General features: G+C 37.1%; 2 protein-coding genes across 8 annotated transcripts; both read left to right on the top strand.

The window, feature by feature from the left end:
* Positions 1–4887: 4887 nt before the first annotated feature.
* On the top strand, positions 4888–11596 carry LOC130557421 (FXYD domain-containing ion transport regulator 6-like). 3 transcript variants are annotated; one of them, XM_057339123.1, is made up of 7 exons: positions 4888–4979; positions 5072–5166; positions 7581–7637; positions 7900–7926; positions 9381–9404; positions 9778–9801; positions 10654–11596. In XM_057339123.1, the coding sequence occupies exons 3-7, from the start codon at positions 7586–7588 to the stop codon at positions 10803–10805; spliced, it is 279 nt and encodes a 92-aa protein (XP_057195106.1). In that variant the 5' UTR covers positions 4888–4979; positions 5072–5166; positions 7581–7585; the 3' UTR covers positions 10806–11596. The 3 variants fall into 3 exon arrangements, with proteins under 3 accessions (XP_057195106.1, XP_057195108.1, XP_057195109.1); XM_057339125.1 differs by having other exon boundaries at positions 4900–4974; XM_057339126.1 differs by lacking the exon at positions 7900–7926 and having other exon boundaries at positions 4912–5166; positions 10654–11594.
* A 230-nt stretch (positions 11597–11826) lies between these two features.
* On the top strand, positions 11827–24515 carry LOC130557962 (sodium/potassium-transporting ATPase subunit gamma-like). Of its 5 annotated transcripts, XM_057340122.1 has the most exons (12): positions 11854–13615; positions 15359–15382; positions 15756–15779; positions 19709–19742; positions 19915–19946; positions 20035–20058; positions 20158–21268; positions 22400–22438; positions 22516–22590; positions 23054–23084; positions 23586–23623; positions 23706–23847. In XM_057340122.1, the coding sequence occupies exons 7-12, from the start codon at positions 21250–21252 to the stop codon at positions 23723–23725; spliced, it is 222 nt and encodes a 73-aa protein (XP_057196105.1). In that variant the 5' UTR covers positions 11854–13615; positions 15359–15382; positions 15756–15779; positions 19709–19742; positions 19915–19946; positions 20035–20058; positions 20158–21249; the 3' UTR covers positions 23726–23847. The 5 variants fall into 5 exon arrangements, with proteins under 5 accessions (XP_057196104.1, XP_057196105.1, XP_057196102.1 ...); XM_057340117.1 differs by lacking the exon at positions 23054–23084 and having other exon boundaries at positions 13539–13615; positions 23706–24515; XM_057340118.1 differs by lacking the exons at positions 22400–22438; positions 22516–22590; positions 23054–23084; positions 23586–23623; positions 23706–23847 and adding exons at positions 13878–13904; positions 17823–17897 and having other exon boundaries at positions 13549–13615; positions 20158–20572.
* The last annotated feature ends 63 nt before the right edge of the window (positions 24516–24578 follow it).

Raw genomic sequence — 24578 nt, 5'->3', positions numbered from 1 at the left:
CATAAAACTGTAAATGTAGTGCATGTTTCCACATACATTTATATATTGTGATAAAGTAATATATCAAAATCGCATATGATAGTTTACATCACTACTTATGAAGCTATTTAGGGTAGCTTTACCCATGCAGCCACCTGCCTTTTGAACCCCACTGAGGTCATTTATGTTAAATAAATCACGATATGGATGACACAGTAAATAATACTTTTGCTTTTAAATCATATGTCGTTTTACAAATTGTTACACCAATAAACAAATATTCACTTACCAAATTTGATGATAGTTAAGTTTAAATCCACCTTCCGCTTGTGACCATCTTCAGTCTGCTTGACTGTTTCCCGCTCCACGAGATCTCGCGATAAATGTTGAGATTGAGAATGTGATTTTGCTATTAAATTGACTCCTCAAACCCTTTTAAGTTAAGACAACAAATGCGCTCGTTAAGTCAACTTACAAACTAGTTAAGGGAGGATCTCATCTTAAGAATTAGTGGACCTTTCTGGTGGTCACCATGGGGCTTGGATGGGGCACCCAAATGTCTCTGAATATTAGGCCTTACAAACCTTAAAAAGTACGTAACAATGAACAAATTTTTTTTACTAAAATGCTGTGCTTTGAGATCATACGTAAATGTCAGTTTAAAAGTTTGGATTTGTTACACAAAGCTTTGACAGGATTTGCAATGCTGTGCATGAGTCATAAAGCCTACTTTTACGGTACTTTAATGACCGTATGAAAATTGTTGGATGAAATTTTTAGGTAAACAATTTCTTTAAAAAAATTCTATATTAACAGAAGTTCTGACCACAGTTAAGATGAAATATGTTTAGGTTGAATATGATTTTTTGCTGAAAAACGTCATATCGTTAAAAAAATAAAATAATACACCAAGTGAAGTTTGTAGATTTTTTCAACTGCATAAATTCTTCATCATTAAAGTAGTTCAAGAAACTTTTGGCCATGGTTGGATATAAAACTTGTAGAAACATTATCAAAACCAAAAATTCTGTGAACTAATGTGTGAATCGATATGTTAATAATTGTTAGTAAGAACGTTGGTTATATATACTGTATATATATGATATGTTAATTACAGTATAAATGGATGTAAAAATTTAAAGGTTCTGGCATCACATTTAATTTGTATTTGCTGAAGAAGGAAAGGTATGCAAACTTACCAATTTGCACAGTGCAATAAATCCATACTCATTGCATTGCAGACATTCGGTGCAGTGTCAGCATGTTTAATGTAGATTCATCTATCTACAAACCAACCCAGCTTATTTATTTTTCCTACCATTACTTTTAAAAAAGTCTCACAGAACTGCTCTCAACAAAAGCAAGTGTGTTTTTGGATAGATTCAGTTCCTTAAACGGTTCAGGTCACAGTATTTTGTTCATAAGCAGTTCTCTCTGGATCAGATTTCATTTTTAATAAATTTCTAGTGCGGGGCCACCAATTAGCAATGAGGTTTGAGCACATTAGGCAGGTTTATGTACTGGCAGGTTTTAAACTTTTAAGAAGCTATTATAGTCTTTCTAGATGATGACATGCCTCTCTTTTTACAAACAAAAATTCAAATTCACATGTGATTTAAGACAACTAAAATAAACTCTGTAAAAAATCCTGTAAAAAAAACAGAAATATTTTGGCAGCTGGGGTGCCACAAATATTCCTTCAAATAACTTTATCCTGTAAAATTGCATGGTTTTCTCAGTTTTCTTGCAGTCTTTTTCTATAATTTGATGGTTTTTGACCATATTCCAAAAATAAACTGTAAAAAAATCCTGTAAAAAAGTGAAATTTTCTGGCAGCTGGAGCACCAGAAATATACCATAAAATTAAAAAAATTCCCGGAAATGACGGTTTTCTGTTTTTTGTGTGTGTAAATTTGCAGTCTTTTTCTGTACTTTGACGGTTTTTGACCGTATTTTTTTAAGTATGTAAAAATCTGTTAATAAAACAGTACCATTTCGTGAAAAAAAGTAACATTAAAATTCTGTACAAAAAATGTTTACAGTGTGGAATCAGAATTTAATCTGAATTTAAAGAGGTTTGAGGTTGTCTAGGGAATTTTGAGAAATATTGGGACTGTTCAATTTCAGATGCTGATATAGTCTTAACACTTTAGTCTGGTGTTAAAAATAATGGAGTCATGAAGTATATACAGTAGAGAGCAATAGTGTAGATTTAGCATTCCTACATTGTATTATTAGCCATAAAATGTAAGTTTTGAAACTGCATTGACCTGCATTGAAAATCTGTCAGTTAGAAAGTGCTTCTTAGCATTTAAAAGTTGTTGTGACTAAGTTTTATTTGCTTAATTTCAGTGCAACACTAAATCTGAACTTCTTTGCCTTAGATAATTAAATGTTCTCCACACCTTTTAAATCAAACTCAAAGCAACCCTATAACTTGATGATTACTAAATCATACCTCAGCTGTATGGTTTTTTTATTTTGTGGATGACCAGAGCAAGAATAAGTATCTGGTGGAAAGGTTTTTCGTTGTCACAGTGATGATAAAATTTACTTGAATTTAAAACTTTGTGAAATATTTATTCCATACCTGGGCTTCTCTGCTGCCTCAGGGGCTGAAAGTCTCCTGTCGCTTTAAGGTCTTGTGGCTTTCTGTTAAATAATTCAGACATTTTTGCAGGGATGCAGGCAGCAATTTCCCATTTGAGATTAAGGATGATTTATGAATTTAAGTGTTAAGCCATAGATCCCTAATAAATCAACAAAGTAAATATTCAAGAAGATACATTATTGACATTCAAAAAGTTTTTGTTTCTGCATTCCTGAGGGCTTTAGCAAAATGTAATCTATTATGTTTAGCTGAAAAGAATTTGTGTACCAATAAAGGGTCTGCTTAATATTAATAATCTAACATGCAAGTTTGTGTGATGACGAATGGCACAGCAATTGCAGATAAAATAAGAGCAATGCCAGCACAGAATGTTTTGATGTGGAAAAGGGTTTCTGCAATTTTCATATCTCTGTGTAAATGACGTTTCATCGCTGTTTGCTCAGTGGCTTGGAAAACCAAAAATGTCTTTAGGGAATTCCTTCATGGAGAAGTAATGCGTCTCTTCTGCATTCTAAAGTTGGGTTACATAAGTCACATTACTTCTGGTCACCGCACATATGTTTTGTACCCCTGCTCCTCTTCCTTACACTGAAGCATCTATCTATTTTGGTAATAGAATTAAAGACCAAGTGTTAATTATATTGCTAATTTATCTTGGCTTCTGTTTTCATTTTTAGCTACAAGTCTCTGTATCTAAAACTGAAAAGCTTTTTTAAACATTTGCTATCAATTTTACATATAGTTGTCCATGCTAGTAAATTTGCTGTTATTTTGCCTGCCATCTCCCTTCAGTGGATCTTGACATTGGGATGAGATAGACGGTCATTTCCAGCTCCTCACCTGTGACACACAGGCAGGAGGCTGTAACAACAATGACCCAGCATCTGACAAGGGCACACCATGACGTCATGGCTATTTCTGGAGCGAGTCACTGTCAACACTGACCCTGTCCTGCATTCTGGATACAACATAGCCTATATTAGAACATCAAGTTGCGCACTTATAAGAGCTTTCAAACGTGCATTTACTGTAGTAGGACTAGAAAGCAGTCTAATAATAGAAATATGACACAGTAAAAATAGAGAGAAACTCATTGCAAGATTATTGTTTTTGAATGGGGAAAGGATTTAAAGGACTTTTAGATTGATTTAAAAAATAATCTGCTTTTCTGTTTGCTGTTATTTAATAAGTAGACACAACTTGCCCTGGCATAATATGCTAATGCTAATGGCCTTTTTTTTATATAAAAAAAAGACTAATTTTGTAATTTCTGTCAACATGTGCAGACTGTTCTTTTGGTTTTGACAGGCCTGCTGGAGAGACACGTTTCTAGCACTCAGTAAATTATGTAGGCTTTATGAAGAAATCCTTAAGAATAGATTACGTTTATACATTTACAACTTTGTTGGTGAAATTGTTTTTAATAATTTTGCTTTCACAGGTGAGGAATAAACACTATAACACGTCTAAAAAAATTCAATCATAAACGCTATAACACGTGTAAAAAAAATCAACAATTTTTCAAAATTGAAAATCAAAATTCAATCAGCAATTTTTGTCAACAATTAAAAATAAATCGTTTTACATTTCTAAACCATTATAGGATATGGAATGCGCTTGTTTTATGAAGTTTCATACATTTTTGAAATCTTATTCGTCAATGAATGAAACCTTTAAAAAATCCTAAAGGGCGATTTGCTGCATCCTAGTGTTTAAAGAGTGTAACTACATTCATTCTACTTTCTGATAAATTCTTTCACCGCCCCTCACTAATTAAAGAGCGTCAACATGAACACAAAATAAAACCGTTTTATCATTCGCTGTATGAGTTTCATTGTTATGAAAATCAAGTCCCTATGTAGTAGTGTGCGTTTGTTCTCTCTCATTTCAAATCGGATACATTTGCTGTTGCTTTTAAAAATAAAAATCAACACAAAGGGAGTATGCTGTGGTGCAATACTTGGAGGCTAAAGGATGAAAGAACCAACACATAGGAACTTACTCTTATACTATCTCTGGAATTTGTGGTATTTCGGAGAGGCTTACAAGTAATCTTTATCGTTATTTGTCACACGGACCTAAGAGCACCCATTAAAGATCTATCTTCGGCGTACTAAATGCAAGATGTACGTCTCATTTCTACTTTTAAAGTCGTTATAAAACGTTCAGTATCTAGCATCACAGTAGGGAGGTTTTCGAAAGAATGGGCATTGAAAATGAATACAACAGAAAGAAACATCGTGAACTGCTGTGGGTCAGATATCTAGAATATGAGGCTTATCATTAGAGCTGTGATGGGCGTGGTGAGGGTGGAGGAGGTGGAGTCACGCTCCGCTACACACAGGCGCGCTTTCAACGTTAAAAACGCACGCCGTCGCCTATGTGTAATGTACACAACGATTACAGCTCGCTAAGTATTTAAGGATTTGCATTTACAGTATCTAAAACGATATTAGAGTAAAATACATTTTTTTTACACAGAGTTAACCCCAAACAACGCGTGGTCAAGATTGCCTTTGTTTGGCATCAGGAATTAGTAAAACCAGATTGTTTTGGCGTTCAGCATTAACGAACTGGTAAGACATTCTTGCGCTTTCAGTTTTTATTTTTCAAACTAGCGTGTTTTATTATGACTTCTGTACGCTCAGGGTTTTTGCATAACAAGCACATGGTTGGCTTTATAAATTGCGTCTACATGGGAGACCTGTTGTAAGTCGATCCGTGAATCGATGCATCGTTATAATAACGCCTAGTTCATGCATTGAGCCATTTAACGCATTTTTTTATTTGTCTGCTCATGTCTTCGTTGAACACTGAAAGAATGCAGTCTTGATTTTATTGGCAGCTCGTGCACGTGACCACTTGTATCATATTACTGTTTCTTGGGTTATTTTTTAAGAAGTGTTTTTTTTAATGTTTTAAATCACATTGTCGCTATCATGTTGACAGCAGTGTGGGATTTGTTGTGTGTATTGGTGAGAAAGGAGCTTCCATATGACCACCAAACCCTGGAATGAATCTTGGGAAAGTGGGTTACGGGGGAGGGGTTTTGTTGTGCGTGTGTTTCTCAGAATTTAAAGGGAGTAGATCGACTCATCATTTATGAAAGACTGTTTGAATGACACAGATGTGCAAAAAGATTTTGCAGTGCTTTTTGTAAACAAATCTATGTTCAGGATTAAGGATGATTTAGGTTTAACCCATGAATGTTTTTTTGAAATCACTCCATTTGCTTTATTATTGGTTTTCTATAATTTTGTATTTGTCCTCTGTGTGTAAGACATAAACCTAATGGTTACCCTGTTTTATTAGAGTCGCAACGTTCTCCAGAGAGATTATTAAAATGAAACACTTTAATATCTCTTTAATTTAGAGATATGCCCCTGCATTGGTGCTTGTGTTTGTTTTAAATAAACAAAGTTTTTTTTCAAATCCACACTTGCGTTTCCAAACCGTTGAACAAAATATTATCATAAACACTTTCTATATACAGCCATGTGCCCTGTGCTCCATATCCAACTGTTTTTAGTAGGGGTGAAACGGTTCAAATTACTCACGGTTAGGTTTGTGTCACGGTTTCGGTTCGGTTTGTGTTATGTACAGGGAAAGGGGACTACTGACAAATAAAAATAAGAACAAATAAACAACCTACACGTAACAGCACCAATAAAACAACAGAGCAAAGCAGAAAATAAAATAAGATACTGTATATAAACCTTTTAAGGTAGAAATGGATTGAAGTAATCAAATAAAACATAACATTGCATATGTACAAATTAAATAAAGATGAATCATAATTTAAGTTACAGAAGCTATTGAGTCACAAGCAGTGAGTGATTTCCTTGACTTTTAACAGACAGAAGGAATATGCTGCTGTAGCTTTAAGAGGAATGAAACCAATCCAGTACACTGATACTGTACACATGCGTTGTTTTTCGTCTGTTTCGTCCGTTCACTTAAGACATAACCTACTATATTTGTTAAGATACTCGACAAGAGGGGCATGTTGACCTACTTCTTGTGTGAATTTGTCCGTTTAATCGCTTCAAAGACAACTCAGTATTTGCGCCATGTCTGTGTAGTTTAAACAGCAACATGTGCTGTTCAGGTGTCACCTGCACTCGCGCGCTCACAACACCCGGGTGATGAAAGCATAAATAACTGTACAGCAGTGGTTCTCAAACTGGGGGGCCTCAAGATGGATCCAGGGGGCCACAGATTTTGTGGCATTTTATGAAATATAGAAATTTATCATAGATTTTATGCAATCAAACATCAGAAAAATGACACCATCAACCAAACGAATTGAGGTTCCAGCATTGTATAACTGAATGTTTTTGGTTTAATTAAAATTCTAAGTTTAAGATTATACGTCTTTATATGGGGGGCCGCAAAGCGATGCACTTAACACAAAGGGGGCCTTACAACGAAAAAGTTTGAGAACCACTGCTGTACAGCATACGTCAATCCTATTGAAATTTGTCTACGTTATTTGATTTGTTGTAGGTATTAAATGTGTATCCATCGACAAACATACATTAGCTGAACTTTGTCTGTTTTAATTTTTAACGAACCACATTATAAATGCGTTGTCAGATTTAAGATGAGGACCGCGTGCCGAACTGTTGGTGGAGAATCGTGCGCTTCAATTTTTGACCGAGAACCGTTACACCACTAGTTTTTAGGTATTTCTCCAAAAATAGAGCCCTTTGCCATTATTAGCAACAGGATACTGAAACATGCTGAGGTGTATGAACAGCATGTGGATGCTGAAAAATAAACTTCATTAAATACGTTTTAATATTGACAGAGATATTAAATGACAGTTCAAGAAATTCCTTTAATGGTCAACTACAGACATAATTTTCCCGAGGTAAATAAGTTTCAAGAGATATGAGGCCTTTATAAGTCATCCCAAAGGCACTGACGTTTGTTTGTGAAATTCTACAGGGATTTATGACTGTCCAGTCTGTTTTCACTTGTTTTTCAGACAAGATGGAAGTTTCTGTCGCCGTTGTGCTTTTGTCCTACTTCGCTCCAGCTCTGGGTGAGTGCTTTTGTCTTGTCTCATTTATTTGCTCTGCTGCATTTATTGAATTAGGTGGTGTTTCGAGTTGCACTTGGAGGACTGAAAAGTGAATTTCTTACTTATTTGTCTAATGAGAAATCAGTATGTTTATAAAAAGTAAAATCCTTCCTAATGCATTGCAGCAAAATTGCTGTTGCCCATTCCCACAGACTTTCCTGAAGACATTTAACAGTATTTGGTGATTTGGCCTTTGTGTGTGTATTCATGTGTATGTATGCAGGATCAGCTTTTGGCAGGGAAATGCCAGGTAAGTGTGTAGAGGGTTAGAGACGCTGTGTGAGCGCTAAAAACTAAGCAGAGTTTAGCTTTCTGTGCTTCTGTCTGTTTTGAATGGATGGGCTTGTTTGTATTTGTCGATTTTGCAGCAGTTTAAAAATGGAAAGCAGTTCGTTTTGGCACGTTTTAACACGTTTGTTCAAATGGTTCTGCGGTGTCCTGTTTTTTCTTCAATAAGTTGTTTACGATTCCACCTTTTCCTGAAGGGTTTTGTGTAAAGTTCATGATGTAACACTACTCTCGCAACACGAGGCTGGGAGTGTCTATCCAAGTGTTTGCCAGTGCAGCTCGTGTTGTACCAACCTTGAGTACATGCAGTTCTGCAGCTCCATTTGGAGGGAGTTTTGACACTGAGATTTTTCAGTTTGACCGACCTTGGACAATTAAAACAAAGTTGCAATGTTTTCTAAGATGATTTGTGCACTGTGAAGTAAAAAAAATTACGCATTGCTGACCCTTTGACCCCCATTTCTGGAGGATTTGCTACATTCTCAGACTGTCGTGTTTGTGTTGGCAAAACCACAAAGTTTGACTATGCGCTCAAACACAAATGCTGAGACATGCAATTGTGCACTCACATGCACATGCAATATGCAGTGAGTAATGTTTTTTTGACATGGGAAGTATTTGAATCAAGCATTGTTCTTTGTTTATCAACGGGATGGAGGGAGAGAGAGCGCAAGAGATCTGTAGGGTTAACCAAAGTTCTACAGTCAGACCATTCATAATGTCTAATGGGAAATTTGGACCAGTGCCTTCAACATTCTTGTTTATAGAGAGCAGCAGCCCTTAAAATCAGCTGTGGCTCTTCAAAAACAAGAAGGTCTGTTATTACTCCATTGATCTCTTTTTGTGACATAAAACAGAGTGTGGAGTAACATTTTCAGCCAAAATTCGGTTTGATGCCTAATGACTATAAAAAACTTGAAAATGGCTTATTATGAAACGTCATAACAGCGTCTAAAATCATTTATTTTTGAGGTACTTAAGAAGATATATTTCTCTCGTCTCATACTGTACAGTGATGAGTATAGTGATGATTGAGTTCTTCTTCCAATGTTATTGTAAATATGAAGTGGTTCATTTTGTCTAGCAGAATCAAGATGAGCTATTGAGGTTGGCTGTCACAGTGGGATCATTTTTTCAAATATGTCTTAAATGGTTCTTTTTACACAGTTATGTGTCTCCGTCCAACCTTTTTTGGATTGTAGCGTGCATCAGTAGCATTTATTAACACAATTCTAATGTGTATTGAAATGTTCAGCTGGCACTTGATGGCTTAAATAGTTTTATAGTAGAAAATTATTTTTTCCATTAGACACTTTATCAGGATCCTAACCCTGCTTCTGTCTGTAAACGTTCAATTTACATGCATGTTTATGCCTGGCATTTGACTTGGGATCTTATTTTTCTCCTCTCTTTTAGCTTCCCCAGTGGATGAAACTAACGGTAAGTCACTTTGCGGTATAATATCGTCTTTATATTAACATAATGTCTTATTGGCTTATTAACAGTGTTTTTTAGCCCTGCCAGGCCAGACCACAGTCACCAGAGGTTTAGTCTTGTGTGCATGAAAATGCCTCGTGTTAGACACTATAAGATTTCACTTCACAGGAAAATGTTGAGCAGGCAGTGAGCTTTTATCCTCTTAGCATACATTCCATAAAATAGCACCTAGTCAATATGCTTTGGTATTTCAGAAACAGCTTGGTCTGTGTAGTTATGTAGATAAGTAGGTTTTTGTTGTTCTTGGTAATATGTACATGAATTTGAACAATGAATTGAGATTTTTAGATATTGTTCTTTTTTCCCCTCCTACCAGAGTACGACAAGCCATTTCATTATGGTGAGTATAGAATATACTTAAGATGTTTAGAGATTATGTATATACTCATGGATTACGGACATATCTTGGTTGATCTTTATAAAGATGAAAAATAAAAGTGATCGTATGCAGAATATTTCTCTTACTTTAAGGCATTTGTTTCGCCTCTATGTATTACATGCTCAGAGTCTTGTGTTATGAGCATTAGATCTGCTCTGATGGTTCCCACAGTGATCTGAGAAATGTGTTGAAGGGCAGAGTGCATCACCCTGCTCAGGAAACATCTGGGAAGTCGGAGGGATTTGCGTTTCCCCACCGTTTTTCCTAAATAGATGGAAAATGGTCACCCCAGGGTTTTCAATCTGTAAAGAACATCATTTCAAATCTGATGTATATTACAAAATTTCCTGAATTCATTTTAACATTTAATAAATTCAGATTCTACATTTGCATTTATCCAAAGTGACTTACAAAACAAAGAGTATTTGTAATCCCCTCTTTTCCGCTAGCCTATTCTGATGTGATTGGTCAGATGGTCTAGTCTGCAGTGATTGGTCTACCGCGAATGAGGCTCACGAGCTACAGAGTTTGGGGGAGAAGAGTGAACTTGCAAAACGTAGGCGGGGACTAAAGTGACGTAAATCCGCGGTGGTTCGCGAATCTCGAAGCCATTTGCTTGATTCAGAGTCGACTCCCTTTTTTCCAAGCCAATAACTTTGTTATTCATTCACCTTCGGATTTACAACTTGGCAGACTGCTTACTTTCAAACACGGCAACATTACACACTGCATGAAATGTAATTTTCATGATCTTATGTTATGTACTCTTTAAGGCTGTGCAGTGTTTTTCAGTTCTTTGAATCCTCCTTTCAGATTATGAATCCCTGAGGATTGGTGGTATGATCTTCGCTGTGATACTTTTCCTGATGGGGATCTTCCTCATCATCAGTGAGTGCTGGGCTATCTGTATACTGTTCCAGATTAAAACGGCTGACCTTTTTTGCATTTTCTCTGCTTTTGGGTAAATCTGAAGAATTCTGAATGGAGTTCACAAATGTTAGGCAAAGTAACACTGGAACTGTTACTTCAGCATGGCTCATTATTAAGAGAGGGACAATTGGTGAACATGTATCTTTGAAAGCATTTATAAGGAAAATCTGTACATTTGCATATGGTTCCGACATGCTGTAATGTAGCTCCTTATACTGTTGTTGTCTTGATCAAATTTTAAGGACACTTTAGTAGGTATTAATCTAAGAATGTGTCACACACCGAGATAAACAAGCTAAAGATCAGCGGTTCAGGGAAAGCTGGTGGCAGACCTGCATGTCTTTCATAACCTCTAAGTTTAAACCTCAGCGATACCCAATACGCACTATGACTTATGGTCTGCTTTTCGTGAAGGGACAGGCAGCCAGCTGGACCCTTGACACATTTACTCCGAGACCCCCACCAGCCCCCTTAAATTATTAATGAGGTTTCCAGTTGGAGATGTTGTCCCAGCCAATATATAGTTTAGTTTGACAGTTTTTTCATGTGGGTGCTTGCATACAGTTAGGTCCATAAATATTTGGACAGAGGCACGTTTTTTGTTATTTTAGCCGTGTACCAATATACATTAAAATTACAGTTATATAATGGATAGTGTCCTAAAGTGCACGCTTTATTTAGAGTATTCACATCTAGATTTGGTGAAGGGTTTAGGAATTACAGTTCTTTAATATGTATCCCCCCCCTTTTTAAGGGACCAAAAGTAATCAGACAGTCGAATCAAAAGTTGTTTTATTCACAGGTGTGGGCTTTTCGTTAAATAATTTCTTCATAAATTAAACATTTTTGTTGTGCGTGTGTTTCTCAGAATTTAAAGGGAGTAGATCGACTCATCATTTATGAAAGACTGTTTGAATGACACAGATGTGCAAAAAGATTTTGCAGTGCTTTTTGTAAACAAATCTATGTTCAGGATTAAGGATGATTTAGGTTTAACCCATGAATGTTTTTTTGAAATCACTCCATTTGCTTTATTATTGGTTTTCTATAATTTTGTATTTGTCCTCTGTGTGTAAGACATAAACCTAATGGTTACCCTGTTTTATTAGAGTCGCAACGTTCTCCAGAGAGATTATTAAAATGAAACACTTTAATATCTCTTTAATTTAGAGATATGCCCCTGCATTGGTGCTTGTGTTTGTTTTAAATAAACAAAGTTTTTTTTTCAAATCCACACTTGCGTTTCCAAACCGTTTAACAAAATATTATCATAAACACTTTCTATATACAGCCATGTGCCCTGTGCTCCATATCCAACTGTTTTTAGTAGGGGTGAAACGGTTCAAATTACTCACGGTTTGGTTTGTGTCACGGTTTCGGTTCGGTTTGTGTTATGTTCAGGGAAAGGGGACTACTGACAATTAAAAATAAGAACAAATAATCAACCTACACGTAACAGCACCAATAAAACAACAGAGCAAAGCAGAAAATAAAATAAGATACTGTATATATACCTTTTAAGGTAGAAATGGATTGAAGTAATCAAATAAAACATAACATTGCATATGTACAAATTAAATAAAGATGAATCTTAATTTAAGTTACAGAAGCTATTGAGTCACAAGCAGTGAGTGATTTCCTTGACTTTTAACAGACAGTAGGAATATGCTGCTGTTGCTTTAAGAGGAATGAAACCAATCCAGTACACTGATACTGTACACATGCGTTGTTTTTCGTCTGTTTCGTCCGTTCACTTAAGACATAACCTACTATATTTGTTAAGATACTCGACAAGAGGGGCATGTTGACCTACTTCTTGTGTGAATTTGTCCGTTTAATCGCTTCAAAGACAACTCAGTATTTGCGCCATGTCTGTGTAGTTTAAACAGCAACATGTGCTGTTCAGGTGTCACCTGCACTCGCGCGCTCACAACACCCGGGTGATGAAAGCATAAATAACTGTACAGCAGTGGTTCTCAAACTGGGGGGCCTCAAGATGGATCCAGGGGGCCACAGATTTTGTGGCATTTTATGAAATATAGAAATTTATCATAGATTTTATGCAATCAAACATCAGAAAAATGACACCATCAACCAAACGAATTGAGGTTCCAGCATTGTATAACTGAATGTTTTTGGTTTAATTAAAATTCTAAGTTTAAGATTATACGTCTTTATATGGGGGGCCGCAAAGCGATGCACTTAACACAAAGGGGGCCTTACAACGAAAAAGTTTGAGAACCACTGCTGTACAGCATACGTCAATCCTATTGAAATTTGTCTACGTTATTTGATTTGTTGTAGGTATTAAATGTGTATCCATCGACAAACATACATTAGCTGAACTTTGTCTGTTTTAATTTTTAACGAACCACATTATAAATGCGTTGTCAGATTTAAGATGAGGACCGCGTGCCGAACTGTTGGTGGAGAATCGTGCGCTTCAATTTTTGACCGAGAACCGTTACACCACTAGTTTTTAGGTATTTCTCCAAAAATAGAGCCCTTTGCCATTATTAGCAACAGGATACTGAAACATGCTGAGGTGTATGAACAGCATGTGGATGCTGAAAAATAAACTTCATTAAATACGTTTTAATATTGACAGAGATATTAAATGACAGTTCAAGAAATTCCTTTAATGGTCAACTACAGACATAATTTTCCCGAGGTAAATTAGTTTCAAGAGATATGAGGCCTTTATAAGTCATCCCAAAGGCACTGACGTTTGTTTGTGAAATTCTACAGGGATTTATGACTGTCCAGTCTGTTTTCACTTGTTTTTCAGACAAGATGGAAGTTTCTGTCGCCGTTGTGCTTTTGTCCTACTTCGCTCCAGCTCTGGGTGAGTGCTTTTGTCTTGTCTCATTTATTTGCTCTGCTGCATTTATTGAATTAGGTGGTGTTTCGAGTTGCACTTGGAGGACTGAAAAGTGAATTTCTTACTTATTTGTCTAATGAGAAATCAGTATGTTTATAAAAAGTAAAATCCTTCCTAATGCATTGCAGCAAAATTGCTGTTGCCCATTCCCACAGACTTTCCTGAAGACATTTAACAGTATTTGGTGATTTGGCCTTTGTGTGTGTATTCATGTGTATGTATGCAGGATCAGCTTTTGGCAGGGAAATGCCAGGTAAGTGTGTAGAGGGTTAGAGACGCTGTGTGAGCGCTAAAAACTAAGCAGAGTTTAGCTTTCTGTGCTTCTGTCTGTTTTGAATGGTTGGGCTTGTTTGTATTTGTCGATTTTGCAGCAGTTTAAAAATGGAAAGCAGTTCGTTTTGGCACGTTTTAACACGTTTGTTCAAATGGTTCTGCGGTGTCCTGTTTTTTCTTCAATAAGTTGTTTACGATTCCACCTTTTCCTGATGGGTTTTGTGTAAAGTTCATGATGTAACACTACTCTCGCAACACGAGGCTGGGAGTGTCTATCCAAGTGTTTGCCAGTGCAGCTCGTGTTGTACCAACCTTGAGTACATGCAGTTCTGCAGCTCCATTTGGAGGGAGTTTTGACACTGAGATTTTTCAGTTTGACCGACCTTGGACAATTAAAACAAAGTTGCAATGTTTTCTAAGATGATTTGTGCACTGTGAAGTAAAAAAAATTACGCATTGCTGACCCTTTGACCCCCATTTCTGGAGGATTTGCTACATTCTCAGACTGTCGTGTTTGTGTTGGCAAAACCACAAAGTTTGACTATGCGCTCAAACACAAATGCTGAGACATGCAATTGTGCACTCACATGCACATGCAATATGCAGTGAGTAATGTTTTTTTGACATGGGAAGTATTTGAATCAAGCATTGTTCTTTGTTTATCAACGGGATGGAGGGAGAGAGAGCGCAAGAGATCTGTAGGGTTAACCAAAGTTCTACAGTCAGACCATTCATAATGTCTAATGGGAAATTTGGACCAGTGCCTTCAACATTCTTGTTTATAGAGAGCAGCAGCCCTTAAAATCAGCTGTGGCTCTTCAAAAACAAGAAGGTCTGTTATTACTCCATTGATCTCTTTTTGTGACATAAAACAGAGTGTGGAGTAACATTTTCAGCCAAAATTCGGTTTGATGCCTAATGACTATAAAAAACTTGAAAATGGCTTATTATGAAACGTCATAACAGCGTCTAAAATCATTTATTTTTGAGGTACTTAAGAAGATATATTTCTCTCGTCTCATACTGTACAGTGATGAGTATAGTGATGATTGAGTTCTTCTTCCTATGTTATTGTAATTATGAAGTGGTTCATTTTGTCTAGCAGAATCAAGATGAGCTATTGAGGTTGGCTGTCACAGTGGGATCATTTTTTCAAATATGTCTTAAATGGTTCTTTTTACACAGTTATGTGTCTCCGTCCAACCTTTTTTGGATTGTAGCGTGCATCAGTAGCATTTATTAACACAATTCTAATGTGTATTGAAATGTTCAGCTGGCACTTGATGGCTTAAATAGTTTTATAGTAGAAAATTATTTTTTCCATTAGACACTTTATCAGGATCCTAACCCTGCTTCTGTCTGTAAACGTTCAATTTACATGCATGTTTATGCCTGGCATTTGACTTGGGATCTTATTTTTCTCCTCTCTTTTAGCTTCCCCAGTGGATGAAACTAACGGTAAGTCACTTTGCGGTATAATATCGTCTTTATATTAACATAATGTCTTATTGGCTTATTAACAGTGTTTTTTAGCCCTGCCAGGCCAGACCACAGTCACCAGAGGTTTAGTCTTGTGTGCATGAAAATGCCTCGTGTTAGACACTATAAGATTTCACTTCACAGGAAAATGTTGAGCAGGCAGTGAGCTTTTATCCTCTTAGCATACATTCCATAAAATAGCACCTAGTCAATATGCTTTGGTATTTCAGAAACAGCTTGGTCTGTGTAGTTATGTAGATAAGTAGGTTTTTGTTGTTCTTGGTAATATGTACATGAATTTGAACAATGAATTGAGATTTTTAGATATTGTTCTTTTTTCCCCTCCTACCAGAGTACGACAAGCCATTTCATTATGGTGAGTATAGAATATACTTAAGATGTTTAGAGATTATGTATATACTCATGGATTACGGACATATCTTGGTTTATCAGAATCTCAGATTCAGAAGAGCTTTATTGCCAAGTGTGCTTGCACACACAAGGAATTTTCTTTGGTGTTGGAAGCTTCTAGTACAGACATTCAACACAATGACAATACAATATAATACGATTTACAGTCTAAAAGATTCTAAATTGTGCATATATAAAATAAAGACTATTTTACAGAAAATGGGGGATAATAACATATAAGAGACATTGTACAGGGTAGTATATAGTAGAATAAACATATTGTATGTACACTTGTGCAAATGGATAATTTAGTAAGTAGAGGTAGTGTTATATGCATGTATACATAAGATGTAGATATAATAAGGCACTATAGTGCACACTATAGGAGTAGTGGAAGTGGAATATTGCTCTTAAGGAGCAGTTATCTGTTTAGGAGGGAGATTGCCTGGGGGAAGAAGCTGCTTCTGTGTCTGGAAGTCCTGGTGTTTGGTGCTCTAAAGCGCCGGCCAGAGGGCAGCAGATCAAAGAGTTTGTGTGCTGGGTGTGTGGAGTCAATGATGATTTTTCTTGCCCTGTTTTTCACTCTGGAATCGTACAGGTCCTGAAGTGTGGGCAGAGGAGCACCAATAATTTTCTCAGCACTACGAACTGTCCGTTGTAGTCTTCGTAGGTCTGATTTGGTGGCCGAGCCATACCAAACAGTAATTGAAGTGCACAGAACAGATTCGATGACACCTGGTAGAACTGGGTCAGTAGCTCCTGTGGTAGGTTGAACTTCCTCAATTGACGGAGGAAGTATAACCTCTGCTGGGCCTTCTTTACAATGGAGTCTATGTGGGACTCCCACTTCAGGTCCTGAGAGATGGTGGAGCCCAGGAACCTGAATGACTCCACAGTATCCACAGTGCTGTCCAGGATGGTGAGGGGAGGAAGTGATGGAGGGTTCCTTCTGAAATCCACTATCATCTCCACTGTCTTGAATGCATTCAGCTCTAGGTTGTTTTGACTACACCAGGCAGCCAGCTGAGCAACCTCCTTTCTGTAGGCAGATTCNATCACCGTCTTGAATAAGGCCAATGACTGTGGTGTCATCTGCAAACTTCAGGAGCTTGACAGAAGGGTCTGTAGAGGTGCATTCGTTTGTGTAGAAACTAGAGCACTCCAAACCGAGGCAGCCATCCGCGGCGCCATCTTGGATATATCAAGATATTAATCTTTATAAAGATGAAAAATAAAAGTGATCGTATGCAGAATATTTCTCTTACTTTAAGGCATTTGTTTCGCCTCTATGTATTACATGCTCAGAGTCTTGTGTTATGAGCATTAGATCTGCTCTGATGGTTCCCACAGTGAGCTGAGAAATGTGTTGAAGGGCAGAGTGCATCACCCTGCTCAGGAAACATCTGGGAAATCGGAGGGATTTGCATTTCCCCACCGGTTTTCCTAAATAGATGGAAAATGGTCACCCCAGGGTTTTCAATCTGTAAAGAACATCATTTCAAATCTGATGTATATTACAAAATTTCCTGAATTCATTTTAACATTTAATAAATTCAGATTCTACATTTGCATTTATCCAAAGTGACTTACAAAACAAAGAGTATTTGTAATCCCCTCTTTTCCGCTAGCCTATTCTGATGTGATTGGTCAGATGGTCTAGTCTGCAGTGATTGGTCTACCGCGAATGAGGCTCACGAGCTACAGAGTTTGGGGGAGAAGAGTGAACTTTTCGCCGGCAGTTCTAGCAAAACGTAGGCGGGGACTAAAGTGACGTAAATCCGCGGTGGTTCGCGAATCTCGAAGCCATTTGCTTGATTCAGAGTCGACTCCCTTTTTTCCAAGCCAATAACTTTGTTATTCATTCACCTTCGGATTTACAACTTGGCAGACTGCTTACTTTCAAACACGGCAACATTACACACTGCATGAAATGTAATTTTCATGATCTTATGTTATGTACTCTTTAAGGCTGTGCAGTGTTTTTCAGTTCTTTGAATCCTCCTTTCAGATTATGAATCCCTGAGGATTGGTGGTATGATCTTCGCTGTGATACTTTTCCTGATGGGGATCTTCCTCATCATCAGTGAGTGCTGGGCTATCTGTATACTGTTCCAGATTAAAACGGCTGACCTTTTTTGCATTTTCTCTGCTTTTGGGTAAATCTGAAGAATTCTGAATGGAGTTCACAAATGTTAGGCAAAGTAACACTGGAACTGTTACTTCAGCATGGCTCATTATTAAGAGAGGGACAATTGGTGAACATGTATCTTTGAATGCATTTATAAGGAAAATCTGTACATTTGCATATGGTTCCGACATGCTGTAATGTAGCTCCTTATACTGTTGTTGTCTTGATCAAATTTTAAGGACACTTTAGTAGGTATTAATCTAAGAATGTGTCACACACCGAGATAAACAAGCTAAAGATCAGCGGTTCAGGGAAAGCTGGTGGCAGACCTGCATGTCTTTCATAACCTCTAAGTTTAAACCTCAGCGATACCCAATACGCACTATGACTTATGGTCTGCTTTTCGTGAAGGGACAGGCAGCCAGCTGGACCCTTGACACATTTACTCCGAGACCCCCACCAGCCCCCTTAAATTATTAATGAGGTTTCCAGTTGGAGATGTTGTCCCAGCCAATATATAGTTTAGTTTGACAGTTTTTTCATGTGGGTGCTTGCATACAGTTAGGTCCATAAATATTTGGACAGAGGCACGTTTTTTGTTATTTTAGCCGTGTACCAATATACATTAAAATTACAGTTATATAATGGATAGTGTCCTAAAGTGCACGCTTTATTTAGAGTATTCACATCTAGATTTGGTGAAGGGTTTAGGAATTACAGTTCTTTAATATGTATCCCCCCCCTTTTTAAGGGACCAAAAGTAATCAGACAGTCGAATCAAAAGTTGTTTTATTCACAGGTGTGGGCTTTTCGTTAAATAATTTCTTCATAAATTAAACAAGTTAAAGGTCGGGAGTTGATTCTATGTGTGGTATTTGCATTTGGAAGCTGTTGCTGTGAACCCACATTATGCAGTTCAGAGAGATCTCCATGCAAGTGAAACATAAATAAATAAAGCTGAGAGTGTGCACTTTAGGACACTATCCATTATATAACTGTAATTTGAATACAATTTGGTACACAGCTAAAATAAAAAAAAAATGTGCCTCTGTCCAAATATTTATGGACCTAACTGTATGTAAATTGTAGTGTGACATACAAAGACAAAATGGAAGCTTTGCATTTTTTGTATTTGCAGTAATACCTTCTGAATAATCATGTGCATGTGAAAATGTTTCACTCATATATATATATATATATATATATACAGTATGTAGGGATAATCCACAGCTAGCCGTGTGTTAAAGGGTTTTAATGCACGACGTGGTTGCCTCTGCGAAGTGCATTAAAATCCTTTAACGCACGGCTAGCTGTGGATTATCCCGCTTATACCATGATCATTTACCAAGTGAAATCTTTTATTGATGTTTACAGTGAAATTTTACTGCAAACAGGTGAAAATTACAGTGATTTTGTCAGTTAAATTTCAAATGTAATCAAACTTACTGGAGCTACCTGTACGTTAAAGGGTTTTAATGCACACCTTCCAGCCAATCAGAATCGAGTATTCAAAAAGACCATGGTATAAATATATTTATATATACACTCACCTAAAGGATTATTAGGAACACCTGTTCAATTTCTCATTAATGCAATTATCTAATCAACCAATCACATGGCAGTTGCTTCAATGCATTTAGGGGTGTGGTCCTGGTCAAGACAATCTCCTNTATATATATATATATATATATATATATACTGTATATATGTGTATATATGAACTTTCACTGCTTTGGGTCTGACTTTTGCTTTCTTGTCTACTGTAGGTCGGAAGTGCCGCTGCAATGGGAGTAAGTCAAGGTAAGTAGCTTAAACGTATTTAATCAAATTTTTAGGCCAACAGTTTAAGTACTGTGTGTGCTGCATTAGACAGAAACTACTTGTTAAAGCAGATCACAATAAATAATAATTTTGTTTCTACATGGTTCAGAAATCTACCAACTTTTGATTTGTCTTACTTGTTCTGTTTTAGACCAGTGGGACTTGATCCTGAGTCAGCCAGAGGTCAGTTTTCATTATTCTTTTTTTTTGAGGTATCATAACACTTTAAAGAAACTTACAATTAACAGATTTATTTATTTTTTCTTTGCAGGTGGGAAGTGAACAGGGTGGGCAGGTAAAAAACGGACAATACTATATATCTACGTTTGGATTACATGATATTATATTTTTGGCATACATTTTCAAACTATATATCTGCTGTTTCCTTTCACAGAAGTCTGGTGGCCTAAAGAGAGTCTCATCTTTTGGAGCATTTCTGCTTGGAAGAAGAAAAGGTCAAATGAGGATATAGTCGTACCATAGTGTTCCCCACAATTCTTAATAATTTTTAATAAAAACTTTTTGCCGTTTTTAAAAATGTTTAAAGAAAAATGTTGATTCTCAGCTAGGCTTACTGCCATTGTTTACTACTTCAGCAGATGATTCTCTTTGACAGTTTTTGACACAGTTTGTACACAATTTCATATGTTTTCAGCTTTCAACAAAGTTTATAAAACTCATATTACGTGTTCAGTAAATATTAGGCATTTTATATGTTTTGTAAACGATGTACTTCCGGTTTTGTTACTTTGTAGAGTTAACCAATCACACTGTAAACTGCACTAGAAATAAACTGATTTCTAAACTAATGTCTGTTTAGTGTTATTAAGTGTCAACATGATGTTAACTGCTTTTGCACCTGTCCCAGTCTGTCGCTCATATGCTGCTCGTGGCATTACAGAAAATAGTTGACACTAATACAGGCTTTAAAGGGATAGTTCACCTTAAAATGAAAATTCTGCCATAATTTACTCACCCTCTTGTCATTTAAAACCTGTATGACTTTCTTTCTTATGCACAACACAAAGAAGATATTTTAAAGAATGTTGGTAATAAACGGTACCCATTGACTCCTCCATTAATCTACAATGTATTTCCCAGCGAAAAGTTATTGATTTATTTTCGGACTGCCTTAATTGTATGTACAGATGTAGGTTTGTTAAGGTATTCGCGATTCTCCTCTGGCAGGTCAGTCACACTTGCTGCATTAGGTGGGGTTCTGCGCATGCAAGGTTTCGTCGGCATTGTTCAATGGGTGGTTTGGCTCAGGATCCCCACCGCAATATCCAGCAAGCTTCATTTTGCAGACGCTAGGAGCTTCCCGGGGAGGAACGCTGAGACTAGAGTTCACCACTAGAGGGAGCAAGCGAGTGCAGTTTCTAAAGCGCAGCATCGCCGCAATCCTCCTCCAGCGTGCTCTCTTCATCCACGGTGCTGTATATTAAACGGAACAACCCCTGCCTGAATAATACAGAAAACTGCAGCAATGGCAGCTCCAACAACAGGTTTGTCTGTTTATTGCATGTATTTATTTTAGAAGATCACGCAATGCCATTAAATGCTTTTATCGATTTGTGTTTCAGAACATTCGAGTGCACGAGCACTCTATTGAGCAAGGGAGACTGCACTTGTTGTTTGTCTGAAGAAGCCATTTTTTGCGACATTGTGTAAAGGGTATAACTTGACTAGAGCATGTAATCAATTTGACAGAAATTCAGTTGTTGAATTTACTTCACAACACAAATGTAGTTGTCTCTGTTTGCTGTAGGTTGTAGGCTGTAACACATTCGAAATTTGCCGGTAGGTGCAATCCTATCTACCCTATACGGCGTCGCTATAGAGCATCCTCAAGAGAGAATGCGCTGCTGAAGAGCGCCAAGCTGTCACAAAACACTGAAGTTTAACTGGAAACCCTAGTAAAATTCCTTAATTTAACAATAATTTTACTACAGCTGAGTTGCGGTGTACGGCTCTAACCTTGTTTGGCACTCTGCTGAATCTCTAAACGATGATAAAGTTGTCAGAGGCATGTGACAGCATCATCATTTCGTTTTGTCTTTCGTTCGTGTTACTTGGCAATGGGGTTTCAAATAGCCTAATATCGGCAATATAAACTGACAGACTAATAGTATTTTGGAAATGCAGATTTGTATTGATTGTTACTAGAGGAAAGTACACTACCCGTGTAGTGTGGCGACTGCAGTTATCCCTGCGCTTACACAATCCAACCTGCTTTCCGCTGAGCACGCAGTCCAACTCGTTTTTCAACCAATCGATAATCCGACTGAGATCTTGTGGAAAAAACTTGAGTTTGCAAAATGTCTTGCCCAGATTGCACGCACAGTATCTGGTTCGGATAGTAATTGTATGATTACTAAATCAAATCATTTCATCAGAATGGGTCTCGGATGCATGTCAGCACAACGCCTGCATGAATATGTTCATCATAATTTCACACATTCACTCTGATAGCAGGTGTGGTATTAACATAAGTTTAGATTTAGAAACCCAGCACCTGTCCATGGTGCTGAACACAACGCATTGTCTTTCCAACTTTAGTCTCATGCCTGACTCTAAATAGGAGTTTCCTTTGTTCCAAAGATGTTCAATTGTTTTATGTTTATATTTACTTACAGAGTCTTACGCGTATTTGGACCAGAGTGCCTTTTACTATGGTAGGTGTGCAAACATTGCATAGTTCAAACATTTGAATATATTGACTTAATTAAAATATAAATGTGATTGAGCACAGATTATGAGACGTTGAGGACCACGGGTGTCATCTTGGGTGTGGTTATGTTCGTGGCTGGGATTCTCATTGCTCTGAGTAAGTCAATCTGCCAAATATTATAGTTTATTCTTTTTGTCATATTTACTGTTTTTAGTCCCTTGCTGTTCTTATGTCCATCTGAAAATGTTTGTGTTCAAACAACACAACACAACTACTTTCTTGGGACAAGACATTATGTGTACTTACACATGACTTGTGCTGTCCCTTTCATTTATTTTACACAAAACCAACACAAAATATTGGTCACATTAATATTAACACATCTTTTTTTAGTTAACTAGGCAGTGCAGGGAGACCAAATATTTATTGCATTTCACACAAGTTTAATTTGAAATTAGTCATTTGTAAAAGAAATGTCTGTGCATCTTTTCTGAAATGAACTGAATTCCAAATTTGAACCAGCCCCAATCGAATTTCCCAAAGAGTCCTTCTCAATTTCATTTTTCATCACATCTCTCTTTGTCTCTCTCTGTCTCTCAAAATATTTTGCCCTTGACAGGTAAAAAGTGCAAATGCTCAAAAGCATCCAAGTAAGAGTTTTTCAAGCAAGTGTACAGCCTTGACTGTGCATGTGGAATGAGTCCAAAAAAGGATGAGGGTACTATGCTTGTGCATTGGAAAGCTCATTTGCTGTTTGAATGCAGCCCCTGGTTTCTAAATTGACACATATCTAAACTGACCAGGTTATTCTTTCGTGCCTCGGACACTGTCTATTCACTCAAACAATGTTACATTTAAAATACACCCCATCAACACTAACACTAAGTAATCCCAAACTCTTACACAGAACAACAGAATCTCACAAATTCCCAACAAATTGAAACTGGTGTTCTTTGTGTGAATAGGCAGTGTGTATCAGTCAGAGACTCAGCATGTCAAAGCTAAACTGGCCAATGAGTCCAAACTTAACCTCAACAACAGCTGACTGAGCCACACTGAAGAAATTGCGATTACTGCAGATGAGCATGCTCGCCAAATGTTTCAGTACCTCAGGCTTAGCATAATAACTTTCTTTTGTTCCCTATTCACAGAAGTCCAGTGGAAGGCCCTCAGCCACCAAAAACAGAAGGTAAAACAAACTTTAGGGACTGTTTTACTCAACAATACAGTCACATTTAATTTAATCTTGATCTAACCTTTTTATTCTATAGTTCCACCTCAGACAGTGTAAAGAAGATGCATGTGTGCGATTGGGTGGCCCGTTTCGGAGAGGAAATGCTCAGACGCACAAGGTTACTTACAGGAATGTGGAGGAGAGTAGAACCTACTTGACCTCTTTTTGTAACCTCAGCTTAAATGCTGTTCTATTGCTGTATTTCTAGGTCTCTCTTTCTCTAGCACTTGTTTTACATTTTGTCCAATGATACCATTTATGGGAAACATTTTGCCCACCTTAACTGCTTTTGGAGAGATGCACCTTATGTGTTTGTTTTGCATATGCATGAAACAATTGCTTTATAGATGGGAATTGGGTGTAAAAAAACAACCCCTTTGCTCATGAATAAAGCATTCGTGGTCTTATACCTGTTTTTACAGCATGAATATTACTACGCTACACTACATTTTATAGTACAAAGCACTGTGGAAGGTACAGTATCTTAGCTCCCCACCGAATATCATGAAGCAAATGAATGTACTTGTAGATGCAACTAATATTTGAAGCATCCATTATACGGTATCATCATGTAACATGAAAACTGAAATATTGAGTATAAATTATTGTGCATCTATTCTGAATCACATTATTCCAACCGCATGTTTGACTGTTATTAGGGGAATGTTCATTAGAAGTCATGCCTTTATTACAAGGGCTACAAGGGTTTTTTTGTTGTTGTTTGTATTAGGGTCTGTTATGAATGAAGAGCAGGAGACAACAGCTCTATTAAAGGCCACTTTTATTATTCATCAAAGTTTGTCATGTACCAAAGACATATGAATCAATAAAAGATTGAGTAACCGAGGTTCATCTTGGTCTTTACTTTGATTAGCTTTACTTGGATTGGCTTAGCCAGTTGACACAATAT

This window comes from Triplophysa rosa, linkage group LG8 (assembly GCF_024868665.1).
Source record: "Triplophysa rosa linkage group LG8, Trosa_1v2, whole genome shotgun sequence".
NCBI lineage: Eukaryota > Metazoa > Chordata > Actinopteri > Cypriniformes > Nemacheilidae > Triplophysa > Triplophysa rosa.
Note: the sequence above shows the minus strand (reverse complement) of the source record. Positions and strands in the feature narration are given on the sequence as shown.